The sequence below is a fragment of the Diabrotica virgifera genome, chromosome 4 (genome assembly GCF_917563875.1).
Source record: "Diabrotica virgifera virgifera chromosome 4, PGI_DIABVI_V3a".
NCBI classification, from domain to species: Eukaryota; Metazoa; Arthropoda; class Insecta; order Coleoptera; family Chrysomelidae; genus Diabrotica; species Diabrotica virgifera.
In genome coordinates this window covers 100,712,939-100,739,053 of record NC_065446.1, presented here as the reverse complement: position 1 = coordinate 100,739,053, position 26,115 = coordinate 100,712,939, and the positions used below count along the sequence as shown (strand labels likewise).

General features: G+C 32.1%; 1 protein-coding gene across 1 annotated transcript; it reads right to left on the bottom strand.

The window, feature by feature from the left end:
* Positions 1-1,774: 1,774 nt before the first annotated feature.
* On the bottom strand, positions 1,775-3,571 carry LOC126883621 (general transcription factor II-I repeat domain-containing protein 2-like). The gene has a single exon (XM_050649273.1). The coding sequence runs from the start codon at positions 3,569-3,571 to the stop codon at positions 1,775-1,777; it is 1,797 nt and encodes a 598-aa protein (XP_050505230.1).
* Between the last annotated feature and the right edge of the window lie 22,544 nt (positions 3,572-26,115).

Here is a 26,115-nt window from a genome sequence, read left to right as displayed (position 1 = left end):
TACAAAAACAAGTATTCGCATTTTACGTTTTTCAACCATTTATGCTACACTTAGGACCTTCATATTTCACCCAGAAAAACCTTATGAGACAGTAAAACAAAACTGATAATTTCATTAAGATCGGTTCAATAGATTTTGCAAAATAAATTTTGCAATCCAGCTTTCGCAAAAAAAATTCATTTTTTCAAAATGTTACAGGACTGAAAATAAAGCAGGTAGCAAGTTGACATTTTTTTGCGTATAGAAGTGTACTGTCCCTTTCATTTGCAGTTTTGCAAAATTAAAATCGATTAACACCACGGCGTCAGGAATTTTTTTAAATAAACAATAATTATTGGCGCTACGCGCAGGACAGCGGATAGTTTGCTCTGATTGGGCATTCCAATGACCTTTGATAATAATTGATACATTTTAATTTTTATTACATTTCGATATAAATAAATAAATTTGTTTATTGCAAAATAAAAACACATACTCTATCCTTTGAAATAACATATTTTTAGCAAAAACTTTCTTTGTTCATATATTTTAACTTAGAGAATAAAAGTTTATTATTTTTAAACATATGCAATTGTTTAAACAATATTTCACAAACAATAATAAAATTAGTTTGATTTTTGTGGAATTAAAATATTAAAATACAACAAAATATAGAGTAAGAAAATAATATATTAAGTAAAGATTGGAAGAAATTTTGGTGGAAATCAACTTGTGTGAATCGAACACCGCTGTCCTGCGCGTAGCACCAAAAATTAATGTTTATTTAAAAAATTTCCTGACGCGTGGTAATTAATCGATGTTAATTTTTCAAATTTCAAATGAAAGGTACAGTACACTTCTATAAGTAAAAAAAATTTCAACCTGCTACCTGCTTTATTTTCAGTCCTGTAATATTTTAAAAATATTAATTTTTTTTTAGGAAGCTGGATTGCAAAATTTATTTTGCATAATCTATTGCACCGATCATAATGACATTTACAGTATTGTTTTACTGTACCATAAAGTTTTTCTGGGTGAAATATGAAGGTCCTAAGTGTAGCATAAATGGTTGAAAAACGTAAAATGCAAATATTTGTTTTTGTATGGTTTTTTCGCAATTAATGCTATTTTTCAACTAGGGTGACTATTTTTTAAATTTTTAACCAATCCTATGTTGTAGAAAATTTAATTACGCAACTTTTATGTTAGTATAACTTTTCTCGGAAATGAATATTTTTAAAGTTATAATCAAAAAAACGAAGAAAAAAATCGAATTTTTCCTTCATTTTTTGACATTTTGATTATTTAAACAATGTTCCGGACCTTTTTGAGAGGGAGGATAACTCAAATATTATTATTTGATCTATTTTCAAGCCATTTCTGCAAAAAAATTGAGTCACCTCTCAACGTCCATCTCAAAACAGATGCGCCCTGGACTACAGTGTGATGATCAGTCTGGACGCTAAGGTATAAATCTCTTGAAATTAAGCTAGTCTAGACCAGGGGTCTCCAAACTACGGCCCGAGGGCCACATCCGGCCCGCAGACAGATTTTGTCCGGCCCGCGGAGACATACTTGAAAACTCCTTAATATTTTTTATAGCAAATAAAATGTTTGTGATAAGTTGGATAAAGAAACACAGAATGGTAATGAGTAAAGACATGTATAATTTATGCAGTAAATTTAACTTCAGCATATAATAACTAACAAATTATTGAAATGAATCCAACTAACATTTTATACATTGTAAGTAATGAACAACACATACCTTATAACAAACATGACATATGAAATGCTAATGAGATGTATGTAATTGAGATTTTCCACCGACAATAGTTTGTAGTTGTGGACTAATTTTACTTGTACCAATTATTAAAAGAGATTTAAGATGCTCGTCAGTTAATTTAGATCTGTATACATTTTTGGTGTACTTCATTTTGGAGAAGGTTTTCTCACACAAATAAGTAGTACCAAAAACGGAAAACAGCCCACGAGCAAATTTATGCAAATTATCAAATTGTGTCAGTGGAAGACTCTTATAAAATTCCAACAAAGATGAGTTTTCATATTTGTTCTTAATTATATCACTGCACTGAAGATCAATCATTTCCATTTGAAGTTCCGGGGCTAGGGTTTCAATGTCAGCATCAAAAGGATTCTGAAAAATCTTAATTTGATTCGCAATGGCATCAAAGTCCGAGAAACGAGTATCAAAATTTATCTTCAAAGCACTCAAAGTTTCGATTGCAAAATCGATAGGAAACTCAGTCTCAGTAGTGTGGCTGAATATTTCACATGTTTTAAAATGTGAAAAACATTTACTTCGTAGTTGTGATTGAAACAGTATCAATTTCATCCGGAATGACTTGATATTAGTGTATAAATCAGGAAGATGCTGGTTTTCTCCTTGCAATCTCAAATTCAGTTCGTTCACATGTTTTGTCAAATCAACATAGAATGCTAACTTCCATAGCCATGCGTTGTTTTGTAATTCAGTAAGAGGGCGGTGCTTTTCATTCAAAAAAATTTCGATCACTGCTCGAAGTTCAAAAAAGCGCTGAAGGACTTTCCCACAACTAAGCCAGCGTACGGCAGTATGATAAGGTAAGTCTGTTTCTCCAATCTCTGCAATAAATTGTCGGAATTGTCGGTGATTCAGCCCAAAAGATCTGATGAAATTAACAGTTGATATGACTGGTTTCAGAACGTCAGACATATCCAAACATTTTCCGCACAAAGACTGTTGATGAATGATACAATGTAAGACTAATGGTTTTGAGCCGCCGTCATTTTCTACAGCCTTTGACACAAGAGCGACCACTCCTTTATCTTTCCCACTCATGTTTTTGCCTCCATCAGTTGTAATACATTTCAAGTTTTTCCATCGAAGGTTCTTTTTATTAATGGCCATTTCAACTCCTTTAAAAATATCGATACCAGTAGTTGTGCCATGAATACTATACATATCAAGAAGTTCTTCGTGCACTTCATAGCTTTTATATACTCCTCTAATATAAATCAACACCTGAGCAGTATCTGACACATCCGTTGACTCATCCAAGGCCAAAGAAAACCACTCAACATGTCCATTTTTGTCGAACAGTTGAGAGGATATATTTTCAGCGATGTTTTGTACCCTTCGGGCCACAGTGTTTGCTGACATACTGACAGTTTTTAATAAATTTACCTTTTCAGGGCACATTTCTTCGACTACTGCAATTATGCATTCCTTGATCATTTCTCCATCGGTGAATGGTTTTCCACGTTTTGCAATTTCAAGAGCCACACGAAAGCTGGCACGAGTTGCCGCCTCTTGTTCAGTTTTGACTTTTGTAAATAAAGACTGCTGCGATTTCAATCCGCACTTCAAAGCTTCGAATTTTTCTGTCCGCACAATTCCTGTATATTTTGAGTAATTTTGAGAATGTTTTGTTTCATAATGACGTTTCATGTTATATTCTTTGAGAACGGCTATGCTTTCATTGCAAATCAAACATAGCGCCTTGTTACTGGACTCAATTACGAAATACTGAATGTTCCACTGATCTTTGAATTTTCTGCATTCACTATCAATTTTTCGCTTCTTTTCCATTCTACTAAATCACACACAAAAGCAACAATTAAAATCAAATCAAAATACTGTTACACGCACAAACTTGTTTTAAGGAGGTACGTCCTATTTTATTTCACAACAGTTTCATAGGAACTGACTTGTAGTTACGCCACTATTGTCATCGCCAGCTAACTTGGCGGAGCGCACAAACCCAAAATTGCTTACTGGCTTAGGTGGGGTCTTTAGTCTCCTCCCAGTTATCAGGGGCGTAACACTTAAGTGATCTGCGGCTATTATTTTTCAGACTTCTTATTATTTCGGATAGTTAAGTGTGTTTGTGACAATTTCTAACGATGGCGTTGAAAAATAGTAGAAAGAATAATTATGTTATTAGTGGACAATCTCGGGAGAGATTGGAGATTTCCACTGGTGGAAATATTTTGTTTGTTTATGTCTACCTTGTATTAAATTAAAATATATCAAAAATAGGTGAATATTTGACATACTTAATAATGTTGACAGCTTACCACACTTACAAAAAATTAAATTATTCGTTATTTTACGGGAAAAAATTAAATACAGGAAAATTAATAATATGCAGTGTTGCCATCTTGGCCCTCTGAACTTACAGGAGTAATCAGTATGGCCCTAAGGCTGGAAAGTTTGGAGACCCCTGGTCTAGACTATCGAGTCTCGTCTGTCATTGTTTGTTCTTAAAATATGTATTAATTAAACTTAGTTTTGAAAAGGAGCGTTCGTCTACGCATAAGTACCTACTTAGACCAGGGCATTTAGCACAAAATCAATCGCTTTTTAAACACAGCACCTAAAAACTTGCAACTTTTTGCATTATGTTCAGGATGATGTCAAGAAAAAAGTCTACTATAGAAAAATGGGTGGAAATGCATAGTTGCATTTTAAAGTGCATCAAATGCATCCAAAAGTGGGGATTTTTGGGGTCACTGACTTGGGGTCACCGGAGCACCTAATATCCAGGTTCACTGCTAAGGCACGTCATCTGGAGTTTCGAGGGTTTCAAAAGATAACATGCCTTAGCAGTGATTTTGGGCAACATGGTCCGGGGTCGGTTTCAAAGGCGTATTCGAATTCAGCGACCCCAAAAATCACCTAGTAATCTATTTGCATGCATTCAGCGCCGAAACCCTTCGAAACTCTAGCAGATGACGTTTCTTAGCAGTGGCCGTGGGCACCAGGTGTCCGGGAGTCCATTCTAATGGCCTATTCGTGTTCATCTACCCAAAACCCACCGTGTGATCTGTTCGCATCAATTTAATGACTAAAACCCTCGAAACTCCAGAAGGTGAAGTGCCTTAGCAGTGACACTGGACATCAGGTGTTTTGGGGGTCGGTTCTGATGGAGTATTCATGTTCAGCGACTCCAAAAACCACCAAGTAATTTGTTTGCATCAATTTAGTACCTATAACCCTTTAACCTCCAGATGACGTGCCTTCAGTGATCCTGGGCAACAGGTGCTCCGGGGGTCATTAGTGATGTCGTGTGCCTTTGTAGCTTTTCCTCCCTACACAGGGTGTCATAAACTTTTGTTTCAGTTAAAATACAAAACCCTCTATTTTCTTTGTTTCTAAAGATATCAGGAACATTCGAAAAACAAAATGTTTACAAAACATAAGACTACAATATGATTCCGATGTATACTCACATTTTTGTACCTCATTCTCCCTACAGGGTGTCTCAAACTTAACATAAAAAAAAAACATTTCTTTTCTTCCACCCGGTATAAGTACAAGAAAGAAGTTTGAGTAAACCTTTGCACAACTGTGTAAATACTAAAGACAAATCTGAAATAATAAAAAAAAAAATAGCGGAATCCGTTAATATGTTCACGAAAAAATCAACTATGAAAATGAGCATAATTTTCTATATCCCTAATAGTCCAAGTAATGAAGTATAAAATACGACAAAACCTCGAAATTTTTACAGAATAGATCGATTTGCTTGAAAATTTGGGAATAAGTAGTAGATAGTCCAAGGATCAAAATATATATGAGTCCGAAAGGCGCTTTTACCATGGGGGTGGTTGCCACCCCATCTCGGGGATGGAAAATTTTTGTTTTATTTTGACCGCAAAAGTTGGTAAAAACATTCATTCTAAGCAAAAAACGTTCTATACATTTTTTTGATAAAATTAATAGTTTTCGATTTATTCGCTATCGAAAGTGTTAGTTTTATATCTAACAAATCAATGTTTTTAATCAGTTTTCTGCTAATAACTCAAAAAGTTTTCGTTTTACTAAAACAACTACTTTGCCGAACAAAAATGTACCTTTTGAAAAAATAAACAAACCAGTTTTTTTTTATTTTCTTTAAGATCAATAGTAATCGAGCTATACTTTATTATATCTAACAATAAAACACTGAAAACGTTTGTTTTCTATACTTCCACAAAATTTATTATTATAACTATGTGACTACAGCTGTTTCGGCAGAGTGCCTGTCTCAAGTGATTTAGTTTACTATGGGTTTGTCTTTTTAAAGTCTTTAAATGAAGAGGTTGAGGAGTTTATTTATTAATTTCATGTAGTCACATAGTGGGGGCATCCATAAACTAAGTCGTAAAAAATTTGAACTTTTTAATACCCTCCCCCCCCTCCGTCGTAATTTGTCGTTTACAGACGAACCCCTCCCTCATGTCGACGTCGTCATTGCAGTTCACGACCCCCCTTTCAGTGATTTAAGAAAATTCAATGCTATTTCTGTTTTTTTTTAAATCAACCTTGAAACTTTATTTGCGAATGTATCATAACAAGAACAATTAAGGGGATAGGCGCAAAATCTTGTTTCAATGCTATTTAAATGCATTATTTTTTCGAATCCTGAGAAAACTAATAAATATATTTGAAAAATATAAACGCAGAATGAAAGATTACATTATCACCGAGGGCTGAAGGTCCCTTAAAAAAAACAAAAGGTTTCTTTTGAATGAAATTTTTGAACTTAAAAATCAGACTAAATATTCTCTTTTCTTATCCCTGTAACTTATTAAAATAAACATTATAGATATTTTCAGAAACTTTTGGCCCTCGGTAATAATGTAATCTCTCAATCTGCTTTTAAATTTTTCAAAAATTTTTATTCGTTTTCTGAGTATTTGAAAAAAAATGAATGCATTTAAATCGCATTGAACCAAGATTTTGCGTATAAATCTTCTCTAAGTATAAATACGACTTACTAACTAAATAGAACTCAACATTTTATTTCCATTTATTCTTTCGGAACTATATTTTCACACATAGTATGCAGCACATAAATGAATTAACAACTTAATATTGTTTGCTTCCAGACGTTGTTCTGTATATATAGAAGCGCTTGTTTAAACCCAAAGAACAATGTCCTATTGTTTGTTGTCCTGTACAAAAGTGCTACCTAATATTATTTTAAGGCCGTGACGGATAAAAACGAAATGTATGCGATAAAAGTATCTATAAAGAGAATTCTTTTTAATTTTAACAAAGGTGTATTTATTCGTAAACGTTTTGTTTTATTTTCAATTTCATTTCAAAAACTATACGTTTTTATATGAATATCTGATGCTTTAATGCTGGTAAAAGCTAGTAAAAAATTATATTTATAGAGACAATAGGGACAAATTTAAATATACCAATATATTAAACGACGTCGAAATAAGCAAGCCCCCCCTCTTCTCAACGACGTATTTTATGGATGTCTCCTTAGATATAATAAATTTTGTGGAAGTATAGAAAACAAATGTTTTCAGTGTTTTGTTGTTAGATAAAATGAACTTCCATCAAGTAACGGTCGAATCCATCAGTTACTTTATTATATGTTAGCTCTTCTTGGTCAATACTAAATATTGTAGTTCAAACTCAAAAGACGGGAAAACTGCATTTTTCGAGGATAACTTGTTTAAAATAATTTAAAGTATTTAAAAATATCTATCTAGAGAAATAAAAAAAGTTTCTAGCTCAAAAATTAAGTGACATTATGGAAAGAATGTAAGTCCCTATTTTTTTCAGGGAAAAAGTGATCGGAAGCTTCCTCCTACTTACTCTAATTAAAATTAGTCATTAAACTTATTTGGTCTTCCATATTTATGTACTATTAATAGGTTCTAGAGGTTTGACCGGCTTAGAATGATTAGTGTAAAAAAATGGAGTTAAAAACGAATAACAAATTTTTGTAGTTTGGTAAAAAATGCTTTTTTCTTCAGAATAGAAAGATTAGCATCAGAGATACAAAAAAATATTTAAATATAAAATTGCAGCTTATTTAATTCCCAAGAACGGGCTTAGTAAAAATTTTTTCTACGGCAAAAATTGAGTGAAATATTGACAATTAAAATTTGTAATAACATGCAAAAACGACCTTTACCAACCCTTTTACAGTCACCTCTCTTTGCGACTGAAGATTTTAAAAGGATTTAATATTAACAGCCTTATAGATCTTGTAGAAACCTACAAAATTATTTTTTACCAAACTTTCTAGGATAAAAAATAAAAAAGTACGGTTAAAAAATCAATATATTTTTTTGAAAAAAAAAAGGAGAAATCCAATTGGAAGCATAATAATGTATGTTAGCGGTGTTTTTAATCATGTGCCTTATTCATACTTCTTTATTTATGTATAAGTAATAGATTCCAGAAGTTTGACTGATTAAAAGCGTTAAAAAAGTTAAAAGCGAATAACGAATTTTTGTAGTTTGGTAAAAAATTATATTTTCTTCAGAATAGAAAGATTAGTATCAAAGACACGAAAAAATGTTTAAATACGTAATTGTAGGTTATTTAATTCCTAAGAAATTGGTTTAAAAAAAAATTTCTACGGCAAAAATTGAGTGAATCGTAAAATATCGAAAAACATTGATTTTTTCGATATAAAACTGACACTTTCGATGGCGAATAAATCGGAAAATATTAATTTTATCAAAAAAATGTATAGAGCATTTTTTGCTTAAAATGAATGTTTTTATGACCTTTTGCGGCCAAAATATAATAAAAAATTTCCACCCCCAAGATGGGGTGGGAACCACCCCCATGGTAAAAGCACCTTTCGGCATCATATAGATTTTGATCCTTGGACTATCCACTACCTATTCTCAAATTTTCAAGTAAATCGATCCATTCTGTAAAAATTGCGAGGTGAAAAGCTTCGGTTCCTGGACTATAATCTATGCATCACAGTTTAGTTAGGTCTAATCGTTGATTGATGTATTGAGGGTCCCTCAATACATCAATCAACGGTCTAATGTACATATAAACAAAATGTATTCCACTTAAAAATTTCCATAATAATCTTCTTTGTTTATGGTAACAATTTAAATTTTACACAAACAACAAAAAACGTACCTATACCAATCATATATATCATATTATGATGATAATAAATTACATTGTTTATCACTATGTTTTAAATAGTTGACGTCTAACGTCATGGCCAATTAGGGGGCTTCCATAAACTACGTCGTAAAAAATTTGGACTTTTTAATACCCTCCCCCCCTCCGTCGTAATTCGTCGTTTAGAGACGACCCCCCCCATGTCGACGTCGTCATTGCAACTCACGACCCCCCTTCATTGATTTAAAAAAAAATCAATATTATTTCTGGTTTTTTTTTAAATCAAATATGAGGGGGTACGCGTACAATCTTGGTCCAATGCTATTTAAATGCATTAATTATTTTCGAATCCTGAGATAACTAATAAATATATTTGAAAAATTTAAACGTAGAATAAAATATTACATTATTACCGAGAGCTAAGAGTCCCTTAGAATAAACAAAAGGTTTCTTTTGAATGAAATATTGGAAATGAAAAATCAGACTAAATTTTCTTTTAAACCCCTGTAACTTATTAAAATAAACATTATAGATGTTTTCAGGAACTTTTGGCCCTCGGCAATAATGTAGTCTTTCAATCTGCGTTTAAATTTTTCAAAAATCTTTATTAGTTTTCTTAGTATTCGAAAAAAATAAATACATTTAAATAGCATTGGACCAAGATTTTGCGCCTACCCCCTTAAGTAATTAAAATTAATAATTCACTTAAAAATAATGTAATTTAATAAAAAATATATGAATACAGTATTTAGTTAAGCACATATACTTTATAACATACGTTACTACTTATAAATAAATAATTTTAAAAGTCTTTTTCTTTTCCCAACCATTCACTGATATTATTAATCATATTATTTTTTTCTTCTTCTTTAATTTCTACGGGGAAAGTCACTTCAGGATCAATGTTTTCTACGTCGATCCATTCTAAATATTCAGATTCATCAGAATCTTTCAAAAGACACAAAGGTTATATTATTACCATTTTAACAAAATTAATGATATTTTAGAATTATAGATTATATTTTCTGAACGTTTGTTAAGTGAAAAATAAACAGATGAACATTTGATAAATATTTTAATAGATTTAAAACTTGACTACTTGTAGTTAAATTTTCATTTTAAAGAATCATACTAATTAGTTAGATAATAATTGTGTATAAAAGACTCGGCGAAAAAACGAATTATTTTTATTTATCCAGAGTAACTAATATTTCTAAAATATTTTTTTACTGCGATTTGTTATTCTTAACATTAATCATAAATTTAAAAGGTACTTACTGTAACAAAAAAGTTTGTAAACGCAGCCTTCCTTTTTGTCGCTGATTCCAATAATTTTTTTATTTCCAAATCGGTATTATTATGTAGGTCATTAATATCTGCGTACTTTTTTTCAATTCACTCCACAACTCATTAGCCTTATTTTGACAAAAAACACCACGTTTATCGGGGTATGCTTTCTTAACTGCATCATATAAATCTTGATATTTATTTTGTTTTGATTTCGATGCCATTTTATTTCTATTCGTTCTTCAGAACTGTTGTTTCACACACATATGCAGCACATATAATAAATGAACTAACATTGACAAATATTAAATTGAATTTAACATTTTTTGCTTCCAGCGGTTGTTCTGTATATAGAAGCGATTGTTTAAACCCAAAGAACAATGTCTTATTGTTTTGCTGTCCTGTACAAAAGTGCTACCTAATATTATTTTAACGCTGTGACTGATAATAAAAACGAAATGAAAAGTATGCGATAAAAGTATCTATAATAGAATTATTGTTTTTAATTTTAACAAAGGTATATTTATTCGTAAACGTTTTGTTCTATTTTCAATTTCATATCAAAAACTATACGTTTTTATATGAATATCTGATACTTTAATGCTGGTAGAAGCTAGTAAAAAATTATTTTTATAGACACAATAGCGACAAATTTAAATATAGCTACCAATATATTAAACGACGTCGAATGGTCACTCATACCCCCCCTCCCCCTGTCGTATTCCGTCGTAATAAGCAAGCCCCCCCTCCCTCTTCTCAACGACGTAGTTTATGGATACCCCCTTAAAATTGTATATTCCAAATCATAATGCACAATATGTAATTCAAATTTAACCATTTTTACGCGGCTTTAACTTTACGAGGAAAGAAGTAGAGTACATGCTTTTATTTTTTACAAGATACTCCAAGAAACGAAGTATTTAAGAAACAATAAGTTACCGGGCGGCATATTTACAGATGCTAGCGTATGTTGGCACCAGAATGTTGAAAGCTGTAAGGTTTTGGAAAAGTAGTACATTTGTACATACTTACTAACAGATTTGAACACCAGAGTGTCCTTTGGTAATGGCTATACATTCACAGATGCTAACGGCTATTGACAGTGATTTTAAATATATACTCGTACTTCTGTGGAAAAATATTTAAGCTATTAACAAACAATGAAACGATGTTGGAATATTAAAAAAATAAATATTAAGGGAAAAGGTGCAAAATGTCGCCTGTCAAAATTTTCAATGTGTTTTAAATGTATCCATTTTTTTCGAAACCTAGAAAACTAATAAGTATTTTTGAATATTTAAACGCAGAATTAAAGGTTATGTTATTACCGAGGGCCCAAAGTCCCATAGAATAAATAAAAAGTTTCTTTTAAATGAAATATTTGCAATTAAAAATCACACTAAATTTTCTCTTCTATTTTCACACCTGTAACTTATTAAAATAATATTTATAAGTTTTCAGGGACTTTCGGCCTTCAGTATTAATGTAATCTTTCATTCTTCGCTTCAAATTTTTAAAAATATTTATTAGTTTTTCCAGGATTCGAAAAAAATTAATACATTGAATATTTGGACAGGCGCTTTAGGGTTAGGTTAGTTTTGTTTGATGTTTCTCATCAAGTTTCTAGATTTTTTTCCTTTTGCTGCCTCGGATTTGGACGGATCTCCAGATTAAATCCTACGAAATCCGCAAGACAATCCTTCATGATGTTTCCTTCTGCTGATAGCAGTTGGTTGAACCTTATTTTTTCTGCCTTTGAATAGGGGTTTATTATTGACTGAAGTTCAAAAATCAAAAGACTCTGATGGAGTTTCCATTTGCTTTAGCTTATTGTTAAATAGCCCTATTATTTTCTTCATGTCACTGCCTTGATTGGAACGAATTATGTTCCGCATGTTTTTTATGTTTTCTCGAAATTATTCATTTTTTTTTTCTTTACAACTTTCGTTATCAGTAGGTTTTGACAAATGTTTAACAGAAAAATCATTTATGTAAATTTACAAAACAACATTTATGTAAATTGTATGGCCCTTTTAAAATCAGTGTCAATAACTGTTAGCATCTGTGCATGTATGGGCTCCGTCCAAAATAGTGACAACTCAACCTTATCAACAATAGTTTAACGAGAAGTGCAAGGTAAATTGAAAATGCAATTATTACAAAAAAAAATATGTATGTCTTTGTACTCACTTCTCACATATTTTCTTATAATTCTCGTAATCGAAGTTGCGCGTGAAGTTAGCGCGAAGTGTTTAATGACAGTATCGATTTGGGGGGCGACCCGTGCATGTATAGCCACTACAAAAGCTCACTGGTTTCAACACTCTGGTGCCCAAATCTCTTAGTACAGTATGCGATACAATAAACAGTACTGAAATGAATATTGAAGTCATCATCATCATTCTCTTTGCCTTATCCCTATGCGGGTTCGGCTTCCCTAATTGCATTTCTCCACACAATCCTATCTTGGGTCATATCAATGCTAATCCCGTTTATTAACATGTCCTGCCTTATGGTCTCCCCCCAGGTCTTCTTTGATCTTCCTCTCCTACTCCTTCCAGGAATCTGCACTTCAGCTATTCTTCGTATTGGGTGATTAACGTCTCGACGTTGAACATGACCAACCATCTTAACCTATGCTCTCTCATTTTGGCATCAGTTGGTGCCACACCTAGACTTCCTTTAATATACTCATTTCTAATTTTATCCTTCTTTGTCACTCCACTCATCCATCTAAGCATTATTATTTCCGCCACATGCATTCGTTGTTCCTCTTTCTTTTTCAATGCCCAACATTCAGTTCCGTACATCATAGCCGCTCTTATAATAGAATTTTCCCTTCAGCTTAATTGGAATTTTTCTGTCACACTCGCTTCTTTCCACTTCATCCATCCAGCCCTAATTCTACTGCATGCATCTCCATCTATTTCTCCATTACTCAGTAATATCGATCCTAGGTACTTAAAACTATTGCTTTTCACAATTATTTCACCATCCAAAGATACCGTTCTGTTTGTAGTAACTCCATCTTTAAATGAACATTCCAAATACTCTGTTTTTGTCTTACTCAGTTTTAAACCTTTTTCCTCCAGAGCTTGTCTCCGCTGTTCCAGTTTGTGTTCTAAGTATCTTTCACTTTTTCCTACTAACACTACATCATCAGCATAGGTATATTAGGCACCATGGAATGCTACCCTGTAGTTTCGCTGTTATCTGGTCCAAAACTAATGAGAATAAATAAGGACTAAGCACCGAGCCTTGGTGCAATCCTACTTTCACCTGAAATTTATCAGTCTCTCCCACACCTGTCCTAACACTAGCCGTTACTCCCTCATACATATCTCTCACAATCTTTAAATATTCGCCAGGGATTCCTTTCTTATGCGCCCACCACACCACAGAATCTCTCGAGGAACTCTATCATATGCTTTCTCAAGATTAATGAATACCATACGAGCGTTGGTCTCTTCATTCCTGTATTTTTTTATCAGTTGCCTTACAATGAAAATTGCATCTGTTGTTGATCTGCCCTGCATAAAACCAAATTTATTATCGGATATTTCGGTTTCTTCAGGTATCCGTCCATCAATTACTCTTTCCCATATTTTCATCGTGTGGCTAAGTAGATTTATAGCCCTGTAGTTTGTACATTGTTGTATGTCTCCCTTGTTTTTGTAGACAGGTACTAATATACTGCTTCTCCATTTGTCTGGCATTTGTCCAACTTCCATAATTCTATTAAATAGACCTGCTAGCCAACTTATTTCTTTCTCTCCCAATGCTCTCCATACTTCCCCAGGAATATCATCTGGTCCGACTGCTTTTCCTTTCTTTATTTTTTGAAGCGCTTGAGCCACTTGCGCGTTTGTTATTCTGGTAACTATTGCTGTTACTCTCTCCGTTAACTCCACAGGCTGTCTGTCAAATTCTTCATTTAATAAACTGTCAAAATACTTTCTCCATCTCTTTTTGACATCCTTTTCGTGAATTAGTATTTTGTTATTTTCATCTCGGATACATCTAATCTGATTAAAATCTCTTGCTTTCTTTGCTCTCTGTTTGGCTATTTTATATATCTTTGCTTCGCCTTCCATGGTATCAAGTTGATCGTATAGGTTTGAATACGCTTCTGCTTTAGCTTTTGCTACTGCTACTTTCGCTTCCTTTTTGGCGACCATATAGTTTTGAAGATCTATGTCCGATCTGATTTCTTGCCACATTTTATATAATTTTCCCTTCTCTTTTATTTTTCCTTGTATTTCATTTGACCACCACCAAGTCTCTTTATCCTCAAACTTCTTTCCTGACGTTTTCCCAAGTATTTCAATAGCCGCCTCTCTAATATTATTGGACGTTTTTCTCCAAATTGTGTTAGGGCTTTCTTTCATGTTCCAACATATTTTTTCTACTATTCTTTACCTGAATGGACCTTCTTTCTCATCTTTTAGCATCCAAAGCTTGATTTTTTGTGGTCCTCTCTGATGTGTGTGTGTGTGGAAAGATAATGGCATGGAATCAAGTCCATTTGCCACAGAAAGTTGTAAAAGGAATTTTCTTATAGTATAACTACAGAGATGTGGGTTATGCCGTTTTAAATTTGTATTTTATTTTCTTTAATATAATTTACTAAAAGTTCCAAGGTGTTTTTATTGGCAGCTAACAAAATGTGTGTGAGATTTAATGGAAGAAAATATTTCATTTCAATAAGTGTACGAATTAAATCATTGGATTTTTCTAAATGTTTTTTGCAACCGAAAAATATATGATTTAGATCTCCGTTAGCCAAGCCGCACACCAAAGAAACATGAAACGAAAAACATGAAACATGAAACGAAAAACATGTTTCATGAAAAGAAAACACTGCTAAACAAATCTCAAAGTCCGCCTACCAATGAAACGAGTGTGATTCATGCTCATGACACATTTTTATTTTCGGAGAGTTTCATAAATGGCCGGACATATATTTGTTTAGCAGTGGTTTATTTCCATGAAACGTAATTTACGTTTCATGTTTCTTTGATGTGCGGCCTGCCTAAGAGTTCTGATCACAACTACAGGCCGAGAACTGTATAATGCCCAGCTTAGTATAATGGGATTTATCTCATTATTTAGATATTTTAGAAATCCTTAAATTACCTTAAAGTATTCGTTAGATATTTATTTATGAAACAGTAAACATTACGCATATTTGTTATAATAATTGCAAAGTAGAACACCTTAGTTAAAGTCCACGTTTTGCTTACTCAACAAGGTTGTGATTATTCATTTTGACACACTAACGAGAATATATACAAACATATTTACAAAATGAAGTATTTGATAAATATGGGAACACGATCAGATTTGAGTGATTAGTGGGGCAGTCGAATTAGTTAGTTAGGTTTGAGAGGTTGCTGCCGTTAGAGCAGAATAATGTCACCTATCAACTGAATACATTTATACGGTATTAGTTTAACCAAATAAAGAAGTTATGAGTACATAGTGCCTTCCTGTTAAACAAACCCCATTCCAGTATAGTAAATATCCGCTTACCACCATATGGCGACCTGAGAGACGGACTGGACTTCTGAGGCAGTAGACAACAGGAACAAATATGGCAAAAAACTGGAGGAAACGAAGAAAATTTGGGGTAAAATACCAATCCCCATACTAATTGGTATCGTTAGATGGAATGGGACGGACTATATGAAGCTGGAGAGGCCCACGATAAGGGAGTCCAAATGGTAGACGTCGACATGGACGAAGGTTTGGAGACTTGGGACCACGCCCAAACGTCAAGAGGACAAAAATGGAAAGGAATGGACAGTACCTAGTGGACAGATTTGTAATCGTGAGTAACTTTTTAGCTATTTTTTAAATTGCATATACAGTCTCACAGATATGAATAATTTTTTTATTAATATAATATAAATATAATCACTTAAGAAGAACTAGAATATAATTAAATTAGGTCAAATTTTTCCTATATTATTAAGTTTTAGAAGTATTTCACTAATTTAGAAGATTTTTTTTTGAAAATTAAATATCATAATATATAGATAATGTTAATGGATAGTTTTATTTAATAGAAATATAACAATTCTTATATATTATATCGTAAGAAATAATATAATTATTTTTAACCATACGAGTACGTAAATAAGTTTATTTTGATTGATGTATTTCTGCTTTTTCTGCACTTTTTGCATAAGGAAGTCATTTTGTTTACAACAGTATTTACTATTTTTAAACTAAGTACTTCGAGTATAATATTATGATGATATGACGTGTTTGACATTGAAAATTGAAACGAATGAACTACATAGGAATTCGCTAAAGCCACAAATTTTTACGAAAAAAGTTTATTATGATAAATAAAATTAACCTGAAAATATAAGATATTAATATTCGAACAATATGTTTATAAATAAGGAAAGATAAAAGAAAGTATTTAAAGATGTTGGACAGAAATTGGAAAATCCAGCATAAAGGACTTATATTGGAGACGGAAATATCTCAATCAATGGAAATTTTTGTTGAGAAATGCACGTAAATGCAAAGATTTTACGTATGATGAATATGACAAGACAAAGAAAAAGGAAAAAATTAAAAATGACTACGGAAAAGAAATATTTTTTTATATACAAGAAGTATGATTATACCACGTACATAGGACTAATAAAATTCGTCCTCGTGAGAGAGCCCATAACTACTACCATAATGGCATATGGAATTTTTATTGAGTAAACGAATTTCCTCGTGAGAGAGTGAATTATTTTTATACAATGATTTGTGACGAAAAGAAAGTCAGTTAAGAAATGATGATGAACAGATATAAGAAGAAAAATAAAGACAAAACAAGTTATAAAAATATGTTGAAGTAACGGAGTTTATAAAGGAAAAGAAAATCCCATTTGAGGAAAAAGACAAAAGAAGATTAAATATTAAGACTTAAAAAGTTACCCTAGAGAAAGACAAGTATTAAGGATAATTTGAAGAAGATTAATGTCAAAAGATATGGGAAAAATAGAATAATTGAAGAGAATTTTGTACCTGCAGTACAAAAAGTTACAGTACCTTAGTACCTACAGTAAAAAGGACTATTTAAGAAGAATACTTTATAGGGCTTCAAGTAACATAATTATTAGTATAATACATATATAAAATAACTTTAAATTTATATAATATAGACAATATACTTATTTAATTCGAATGAGGTCATGTAAGACTGTATTTCAATTAAAGAAATAGAGATTATTTTTGTGACGTAAAAGTGACTATTCGCGTGAAGAAACTGAACTTCTATTTAGCTAGTAAAAAAAAAATTTAGATTAACTATTTAGCTATTGTAGGTTTTTCTCATTAGTAGTTTTTATGTAAATATTTTAATGGACGTCCAGACTTAATATTAATTACTCAGCAATTGCAAGCTGAAATTTTCTTTACGTAATAGGAGATTTTCATGATATTTCAGGAGATTTTCATTAGTAGGAGATTTTCATGATATATTTTTTAACAGAATATGGTCTATTTTTATTAACACTTTCTTTCGATTTTTTTCATAATTGAATGCTGAATTTTTTTTTGATACCGACTTTTTTTATTTCAATTTTTTTTAAATATCGGTCGAATTTTAGTATAAATATTTTATAATAAAGTACAATTAGAGACAATTTAGACAATAAAAACCAACTCTTGTCAAGGAAAAGGTACGAAATGCAAATAAGAAGATATTAGCATACCCATTTCGTGTTTTGAAACTAACTGGATCTCACCTAGACTGAGTATATCAGATCAGACAGGAATTTAGGGATGCAAGATGTAGAAGATTTTTCAAGCGCACAACTATCCATTTTGTCTTTTTGGAACAAACCTTCTCACGACTAAGGACGTGCAAAAGGACCGGAAGCAAAGTCAAGGATATAAAATTGCGAAAAACTACCCACCAAGTAGGTAAGGGTTAGAAAATGAAGAATTTATGAAGCAAATGATATATAAATGAAGAACTATGAAAATAATACAAATATAGGAAGGAAGATATATGAAATATAAAGTAAATGATAAAGAAATAATGAAGAAATAATAAAAAGAAGAAGAATTATGTTTAATAGTACACTATGAAGAAAGTACTAAGTATAAAGAAAATGAAGAAATATGTAATTATTGTGAAGTACCAGACAAGAAGAAGGAAAAAAAGAGATAATTTCTAATAGAAGAATATGTAAAATTTGAGAACATCAAAAGATTTGTCTTAAGGGTCTAGTAAAGAAGTAGAATTAACAAGTAAGTTCAAATGTAGGAGTTGTAATTTTTTTTAAACCTCTGAAATCAAAGTAAAGTATAAAATACAATTTCTGAGTATAGATTTCCGCGAGTCATAAGAAACGAAATAACTAAGAATAGACGATGTTTGATAATTAGTGAAATAAATTGTATATATTTGTAAAAATTTTTTATATATTTTTTTTGTAAAAATTTGTATAAATCTATACATATAACGTAGTCAGTTGATAATGATAGTAAGAAAATTTTCTTCTCTTCGGGGAGGAAAAAGGAAGCACGGTACATGGCTCAGAAAATTTTCTTTTCTAAGGGGGATGATATAATGGGATTTATCTCATTATTTAGATATTTTAGAAATCCTTAAATTACCTTAAAGTATTCGTTAGATATTTATTTATGAAACAGTAAACATTACGCATATTTGTTATAATAATTGCAAAGTAGAACACCTTAGTTAAAGTCCACGTTTTGCTTACTCAACAAGGTTGTGATTATTCATTTTGACACACTAACGAGAATATATACAAACATATTTACAAAATGAAGTATTTGATAAATATGGGAACACGATCAGATTTGAGTGATTAGTGGGGCAGTCGAATTAGTTAGTTAGGTTTGAGAGGTTGCTGCCGTTAGAGCAGAATAATGTCACCTATCAACTGAATACATTTATACGGTATTAGTTTAACCAAATAAAGAAGTCATGAGAATATAGTGTATTCCTGATAGTCAACCCCATTCGAGTATAGAAGTATCCAGTTACCACCATATTAGCAAGGTGCGATGGAAATCGCCCATGCTTTGTTTTAAGTCGAAAAACACTTGCCGAAAAGAATTTTGAAGTAGGGTAGTTGAAAATATATAGAGGTGGGGATGGTAGGGTAGAATGTATTTTAAAGTAGGTATTTTGTGAGTTTTCTGCAGTATTTTCCCACTGTCGTTCCCATTTTAATCTTATTTTATTTTTTATCAAATGAAAGACGTCTGGTAATGTATAAATATTACAAAGAACTCCGTTAAATACTGCTTCCTTAGCCAAACTATCAGCTTTTTCATTACCTAGTATACCTGTATGACCTTTGACCCATACAAATGTTATATTTAAATCTGCTATCAAATTTTTTAAATTGCATAATATAGGACATTTCATTCTTTCAAATTTTTTGCTTTTTATCGACTCCAATGCAGACTTAGAATCAGTTAGTATTACTCCATCTCGTAAATTATTTGATGTTAACCAAGTAATGCCCTTCCAAATTGCTATAAGTTCAGCAGTATATATGCTACATATTGATGGTAATTTAAACATAAATGATTGTTTTGTATTTTGGATAAAAACTCCACAACCAACTTCGTGTTTTGTTTTTGATCCATCTGTATATATAAATGGCTTATTGACTAATCCACCTAATATGGATTTTAGAAGGGTGTGATTTATATGATGGTATTCTGTATAATTGGGTATTATGACTCTGTGTGGTTTTATTAGTGATCTATAGGGTATGGTATACATAAACAATGTTTTATTTTTACCAAAAGAAATGTGATCAGCATTGGTCTCAACGAAAGCTTCTGCCAGTGGAGGAGAATTCTTTATTTTCCAAAAGCGGTTTGTTAAATCTTCTTTTGCAATATCACTTAATTTGTTGATCATGTTTGACTCTAAGGATTTTAGTTTTAAAAGATATTTTTGTGATAATAGCTGCCGACGCAAATCCAAAGGCAATTCATTACATTCTGCCAGTATTGCTTTCACCGGTGATGATATCATTCCACCTATGCAAGTTCTAAGACATTTATATTGAACTCTGTTTATTTTGTTTAGATTGGTGTTACAAGCAGATCCGTATAAACAACATCCATAGTCAATGATAGACCGCACATAGGCTCTATAAAACAATAAAGCTATACCAGTAGCTGCGCCCCAACTTCGATTTGTTACACACCTAAGCAAATTATAGCCTTTCTCACATTTGTTTATTAAGTGACGTATGTGACTCGACCATAATAACTTGGTGTCAACAATGATACCTAAATACTTAAACTCTTTAACTACCGACAAGGTACGCCCACACAGAGTTAATCTCTCTGGTGCACGTAGTCTATGCCTGGTAAAAAACATAATAGAGCATTTTTCTGTTGAAAGGGTCACACCAGTTTCTTCTGTCCATGTACTTACCTTATGCATAATATTATCAAGAGCCTCAGTGCATGCTTCATAACTATTTTGGATGGTGTATATACAGATATCATCTGCATATTGTATGCAATTTACGGAATTATGAAATAGTGAATGAATATTGGCAGAATATATATTAAAGAGTATAGGACTAAGTACGGATCCCTGTGGCAACACATGATAAACAACCCTTGGACCATGTAACACATTTCTATGGTCTCTAATATAGACATGTCTAGAAAAATATAGTTGCAATATATTTAGAGCAGTCGTTTCGCTAAGACCAATCTTAACCATTTTCTGTTTAAGTATATTTATATTTACAGAGTCGTAAGCCCCTTTTATATCTAGGAATAAACAAGCTAGATACTTGTTGCCAGAAAAGGCAATCTGGATGTCATTTACTAAATGAGTTACTGCATCCAAAGTACCATATCCCCTTCTAAAACCGTATTGAGTATTAGGTAAGATATTGTTATACTCGATGTACCACTCCAGTCTTGTTTTTATCCTTCTTTCGAACGTTTTAGTTATACATGACATCAAAGATATAGGGCGATAAGAGGAAGGCATATTTCTATCTTTAGTAGGTTTTAAAATTAAACAAATGGTAATTTGTTTGAGATGCTCAACATAGTTTGAATTCACCCACCAATCATTGTATATATTTAGTATAAAATTTTTAGCAACTTGGGGAAGATTTTTAATAATGTCATATGTAACATAATCATTACCCGGAGCAGTACATCTAGAGGTCTTAATTGAAGCTTCAAGTTCTGTTATATCAAAAGGTGCATCCATGTAGTGGCTGCCAATTTTCTCGTTCGGACCTTCAAGCATATTTGGCACAAAACTAGGTGCTACAATATCAAAAATTTGGTTTATTAGTTCTTGAGATAGAGGATGTTTTTTAAAAGTTGAGTTTTTGTTCGATATTTTTTTTATAAAACTCCAAATTTTTGATATTGGGGTATTTTTATTTAATTTGTTAATAAAATTTTTCCAGCATAGTTGTTGCTTTTGTTTAGAAAGTAATTTAGCTTTGGCCTGAATATGCTTAAACTTGAGGTAATTTTCATAATTCGTGGTCATTTTATATTCATGGTATGCGTCTTTTCTATCATTAACAATTAAAGTGCATTCATTATCCCACCAAATAGGATTTGGAGGTTTTTTACTGTTACCTGAACGAGATTTCATTGACTTAGAAGCTGCATCATTTATTACTTTCATAAAAAAATCAAAGGCGTTATTATTACTGTTATTGTTATAGATTTGTGTTTCGATTGGGTTTTGAAAAAGCGTCCAGTCAGCTGAAGACTCAATCCATTTTCTAGAAGGTGTTTTGTTAGTGGGGATATATTCCCGAGATATAGTAATATGGATAGGGAGATGATCTGAGCCAAGTGTATCATTCAGAGGATTCCATTCAGATAAACTTAAAAGGCTAGGTGAGACAAAGGTAAGATCTATGGCAGAAGGTCTTTCGTTAGGTCTGACTATCTTAGTAGGTCGTCCGTCGTTTAAAATAATTAGGTTAGTTTCTTCTATAGCTTCTACAAGTCGATTTCCTTGTGAGTTATCTATTGTAGAGCCCCAAAGACTGTGATGACAGTTAAAATCACCGCATATAATGACATCACCCTGTAGTTGTGAAAAAAGATTATTCCAGTCAGTCTTAGTTGCTTTTATGTTGGGAGCTTTATAAATGGAGGCTAAGGATATCTTAAGGTCATCGATATATGCTGCACATACTTCTATTTTGGAATTAAAGTTTTTACGAATTGAAATTTCATGATAGCATAGGGAATCTTTAATAAGTATGGCAGTGCCTCCGAATCCATCAGTTCGATCTACATGTAATATATTGTAAGTTGGTAAATGAAATATTTTCTTTTTAGATAACCAAGTTTCGTTAAGCATAATTAAATCAAATTTAACAGCGTGATCGTTTAGAAAATTAATAAGATTAGCTTTGTTTTTAGTAATGGAGTTACAGTTCCATTGCAATATATTTATCATCTACTTAATAATAATTTTCGTCACTATCACTATCATTGTATTGTATCGTATCTAAGATTGTTCTGAGTTCTGTTTGTGTTTCCTGAATAACTAGTGAATCTGGGTTTACCAAATTAAATTTTTTAAGCATATTTTCAAAAATAGAAGGAAGTTTTTGCAGTATCTGTGATTCTAATTTTTCTTTGTATGAATGGAAAGCTTCTCTATGTGGATTAGGAATGATAGGATTTGAAGCGGTATTTTTAAGTTTAAATGAAGGGGGTTTATTAACTGAAAGGGGCGAACTTACTTTGCGCTTTTTCGGCTGTTGGTAATGTGGACGTGGTACCCAATTTTTATTACTCGTGGAGGGGGAATTGTTCGTGTCAATATTACCATTCAGCTCAGGGAAATTGTTTAAATTATTTAAAATATCGAAATTATTATGTGTTACTATTTTAGCGTAAGACGGATTTCTTACAATAACTTCAGCTTCTTTAAATGATACATTTTTTTCAGACATGATCTTTTTAATTTTTAATTGTTCCTGGTATTTCGGGCAAATTTTTGATACGGACTGATGGTCATGCTTTTCACAGTATATGCAGTAAGTGTCAGAAGTGCAATCGGTATCATCATTTTCATCGTGGGTTTTACCACATTTTTTACATTTAGTTGTAGTGCTTTTACAGTATTTGGCTGTGTGGCCATATCGAAGGCACCTGAAACACTGAACTACAGGATATATGTAGGGCTCTACAGCAAATCTCACCAAATCAATTTTAACAAATTTTGGCAAACTATTTCCTAAAAACGTCAAGACGATCATTTGTCTAGGGACAAACTGTGTCTCATTATCAGAATCAACTATCCTACGTTTCATTCTTTTTACATCTACAACTTTATGTTCAGTTTCGATATTCTCCATTATATACTTTTCGGAAAAAAATGTGTCAATTTGTCTGATAATTGCCTTTTTATGGTTGAAAAAAATAGGTATATACGCGATCAAATTGTTATCTTTTATTAATTTATGTCCTATAATGGCATTAGCAATATTATAAGATTTAAAAATAATTTTTACTTTATTTCTCCCGACTAATTTTATGTCAATAACATGTGTGTTAAAAGTAGTATTTTTAAATAAGTAGTGCCCAACTTTAACAGCCGATAAATGACTTTTTTGATCAACCGGTTCAACGATAACATAGTACGGTCCGATGTCTGTCGAAATATATTTGTTGTCTAAATTATATATTTTATTATCAATTTCCATTTCGCCTTGTATATCTTTCTCATCTGGTGGGTCTTTTCCAGACGGGGGAGTACCCCCGTCGGAAGAGTTACTCATTATAATATTAAAAAACTTGTACTTACCTTAACTATGGGTTTATGAAATAACAAACCAAAATAAAATATCTACCTGCCTAAATTCGAGCAAAAAGTAATTAAGCGCGTGTAACAAAACCAACCTTACTGTTCGGAAGACACACTAATACTGATATTTTTGTCCTCTCTGATATTTTTGTTTAGTTTCGCTTTTTACTTCGATGTCCAGAACAAGCAGTTTATGTTGTTGGCTTATTGTCTCACTAACTATTACCTTACAGTCCTTGCATTCACGTATGTCTTCTTTCCTTATCATGAAGTAGTATATTTGGGATTGATGTTGTCCACTTTTGTAGGTAATAAGTTGAGTTTCTCTCTTTTTAAAGAATGTGTTAACAATCGCCATATCACATGCTGCTGCTAATTCAAGCATGTCATCTCCAGCTTCATTTCTAGTTCCAAAGCCTAATCCCCCATGTATTGTTTCATATCCTGTCTTGGCTTGGCCCACATGTGCATTGAAATCACCTCCTATTATAACTTTCTCCTCTGCTGGAATATCACTCAGTACGTCTCCTAATTGGTCATCGCTTCTTTCATTCTCACCCAGACCTGTTTGAGGAGCATACACACACAACATCCAATGCCTATTTATCAATTACTAATTTCACTTACATCATTATATCACTCGTTCTTACAACTTCTACTACGTTATCTTTCATTTCACTATCAGCAATTATACCAAATCCATTTCTAGTGTTACTACTCCCTACATACCACAATTTGTATCCTTCACCTAGTTTCCACCTAGTTTCTTGAATACAATATGAATGAAATGAATATTGAAGTGGTTATGAGTGTTTCTTGAATTTATCGTGTTTATTGAGTGTTTCTTGAATGAAATGAATATTGAAGTATTTATGATTATTTATATATTTTGTATACAGTATACACGATATAGCCTTGCAAACACTATTCACGACGAGGTTCCCGATAAAACGGATGTTAAAGATGTCCTCTGACACAAAAAATCTTTAATTCTAGTCCAAAATTCCGGAATGTCAGACGCTGGGTCGATCTACCTCCTTCAGCATTCCACTTATGTACACATCGGGTGGCGTTAGGTCTGGTGAGTGGCGATCTTCCAAAATGGTCGCGCAGTATTCGGAAACACTCCCTGGCCGTGTGACAGATTGCTCCGTCCTAAATTAATTTATTAAAAGAATTTTAATTTATTAATGTTTTGTGTTCTGATATCGATTTCCGAAGTGGAAGTCGAAACGTCAAATAAATTATTTTCAAACTTAAATGTGGCTTTATTCCCAAATAAAATAGTATAAATTACATAAGATGCTACAAGGAAATAGCTTCAGAACAATATATTAACAAACAATTGTGGCTTAATCCTATATAAACATAGTACTTATTTAAATGGGATAATACATAGTGAAAACATAGACCAGAACATAGGCTTTAGCAGAGCGAAGCATGGAGAACAATAAAATCCTTAAAAGAACGGATAGAAAGGAACAAGATAATCACCATAATACCGCTAAAATGTTGGAAATTTGTTTTAAAACATTCTTCTTGTTTTCTATTTTCAGTGTTCGATTTACATATAATACCCCTTTATAGTAAAATAACAGGAAGCTACTTAGATATAAACATGACATAACACAAAAAAATAGTTATCATTCAGTGGTTTGCCTTCAAACCTCATCGGTATTTATTATTATTAATTTATCCGATTTCGCTATAACGATTATGCGTTATGAGCATTCCGCATCTCTACACTTACCTAATTAAAGTAGCCGCCAACGTTGCCAGTTTTAAAAAACTGTTTGGGTTAGCAAGTGAAAATGTAGCCAAAGATTTTCTGAAAAATTACACTTTCCTGAAGGGCAATAGATAATTTGAGCCCCTGAAAATTGTTCTTTGAAAAAGGAAAACTATTGTTTGTATTGATTGGCTTTAAATATCGTTTTCAGGAGTCTTTAAAAAATGATGGTAAATGTTGGATTTGTTGTGTGCAGATAAAAGAAAAATGTAAAGCATTTTAAAAAATGTAAAGAATTTTTATATTTATCAACTGAATATACTTTTTTAAACACGCGAAAATTTGAGGGCTTACAAAGAGAAAGAGACCAAAAAACCTATAGAGGGTATACCAGCAGAACGCACTAAGTCAATT

Coding starts and splice junctions, on each gene's coding strand:
- LOC126883621 (XM_050649273.1), bottom strand. CDS start 3,571: ATGGAAAAGAAGCGAAAAATTGATAGTGAATGCAGAAAATTCAAAGAT.